The sequence below is a fragment of the Egretta garzetta genome, unplaced genomic scaffold (assembly GCF_000687185.1).
Source record: "Egretta garzetta isolate BGI_Z169 unplaced genomic scaffold, ASM68718v1 scaffold834, whole genome shotgun sequence".
NCBI classification, from domain to species: domain Eukaryota; kingdom Metazoa; phylum Chordata; class Aves; order Pelecaniformes; family Ardeidae; genus Egretta; species Egretta garzetta.
Window position 1 is genome coordinate 111,546 of NW_009259438.1, and position 1,760 is coordinate 113,305.

Here is a 1,760-nt window from a genome sequence, read left to right on the forward strand (position 1 = left end):
CGGGCTGGGGCGGCCGGCTGCGGCACCGGGCACGCGGCTGCTCCCTGCGACCGTGGTGCTCGTTGGGCCACATCCTGGCTGCTCTCAGCTTCTGCCCAACCTTTTTGGTCGCCCCAAGCCCCCCGGGACGGACCCGGCTGCTGGACCGTGGTGGCTGCAGTGGTGCTCCCGGCAGCCCACGCTGCCACGCTGGATTTTCCCAAAGTCCCTCTGCGGCACTGTCCCTGATGAAGAGGGACACAGTGATGGCTCAGATCTCCGGGCCCGCATTTGCTGACACCCTCTGCTTTGCCTTGGCGCTGCCTGGCTGCCCCTTCGGGCCGGCTCCCTGTGCCATGGGGACAACCCTCACCGTCACACGCCAAGAACCGCAGCCCGTTCCCACGGCCCCACTGCAGGGAGTGGCTCCGGCACATGCCAGTGGGAGTGACAACCTCAGGATTGATCCCGTGTCCTTCCCCTGGCTCCCATGGACACCCCGATGTCCCCGCAGAGGACCGAGCCAGCGGCATTTCCCGGCGTGATGGTGGGGGAGCGATGGACCCAGCGGCTCTGCTCGGTGTTTCCCAAATTCCTGAGCCAGCGCCCAACGCCTTCAGCCCACCCGGCCAGACATGCACCGGCAAGATGCTCCCCATCACGCAGGGACTGCTGGGGATGTCCAGCACAGCGATGCTTCACCTCCCTGGGGATGTCCCAGCCTGCAGAACCCCTCAGCACCATCTCGCAGGCAGGATTTGGCAAGAGGAAGCCCCTGCCTTGCACAGGAGCTGGTGTCATCCCTGGTGAGCGCCCGCCGCAGAGCCCCATCTCCGGATGGGCGGCCCTCGTGCCATCCAGCTGCCTTGTTCTCCTCTTCCTTGGCTCTCAGCGGGCCAGCTGGTTTTCCCCGTTAGCTGGAAATTTCAACTCAGCAACTTTCATTTCCCCTCTGCTCTCGAGAGAGACGTGGGAGGAACTGGCAGAGTGGGCGAGTGTGTCCAGTCCCTGCTCAGCTGCCCGGTCCCCTTGGGGGGGGACCCCGACGGGCAGTTCTGGGGCATTGACTGGACCACAAACCCCACCCTGTCCCTCCCTACGCTGCCCTTGGTATCCTCAGCGCTTTGAAGATCCTTGTTTGAAGGTGTCCCGGGAGAAAGGGCTGGCGTTAATCATCCCCTGGGTGCAGGTTGATGATTTTGTTCGTAGGTGGGGAGCAGCCAACGCCGTCCCCACCGCTCCGTCCTGCTGCAGGGAGAGCAGCCCCGCTGCGGAGGCTGCTTTCCCCCTCCCTGTTTTCCACTTCGAGTTGCTGGAGGTTTTAAATAAAAAATAAGCTTTCTGTGCTGCTAATGGAAAGTGCTTCCTTCCAGCCACAGCCCCCGCAGCAACTCAAGGCTCCTAAATCCTGGCTGGCAGGGCTCAGGGGGGCTTTTCTGCAGCCCCCCCCGAGGCGGGAGAGGTGCGTGAGGGATGGGGGAGAGCCCATGGGGACAGTTTGGCAGGGGGACAGCCACCTCAGCATCGCCACCAAACCCCACCAGGGCATATTTTCCCCAGGTGCGTCCCCTGTGATTCAACCAAGATCTCGCATCCACCCGGGGACGTCCCCTCCCGTCCTGTTTTTTGCACCCAAGGGTGCTCGGGCATCCCCCTACCTCCCCTCTGGGAGCGGAGCTGGGGGTGCTCCCACCACCCAGCTCCAGGCTGCTCCTGCTGCTCTGGCTTCCCCAGGGAAGTGGTCTTTGATATTGGGAAGCCCCATTTCAACAAGCCCTTGG

The 1,760-nt window shown here is 63.5% G+C and overlaps 1 protein-coding gene across 1 annotated transcript in view; it reads left to right on the forward strand.

Moving 5' to 3' along the window:
* Positions 1-1,466: 1,466 nt before the first annotated feature.
* LOC104124778 (basement membrane-specific heparan sulfate proteoglycan core protein-like) overlaps positions 1,467-1,760 on the forward strand; it is a gene marked incomplete at its 3' end in the record, with an annotated part of 13,257 nt that continues 12,963 nt past the window's right edge. The window contains exon 1 of the mRNA XM_035892708.1: positions 1,467-1,539. Coding sequence (XP_035748601.1) covers positions 1,467-1,539 — 73 coding nt within the window. The remainder of the gene's footprint in view (positions 1,540-1,760) is intronic.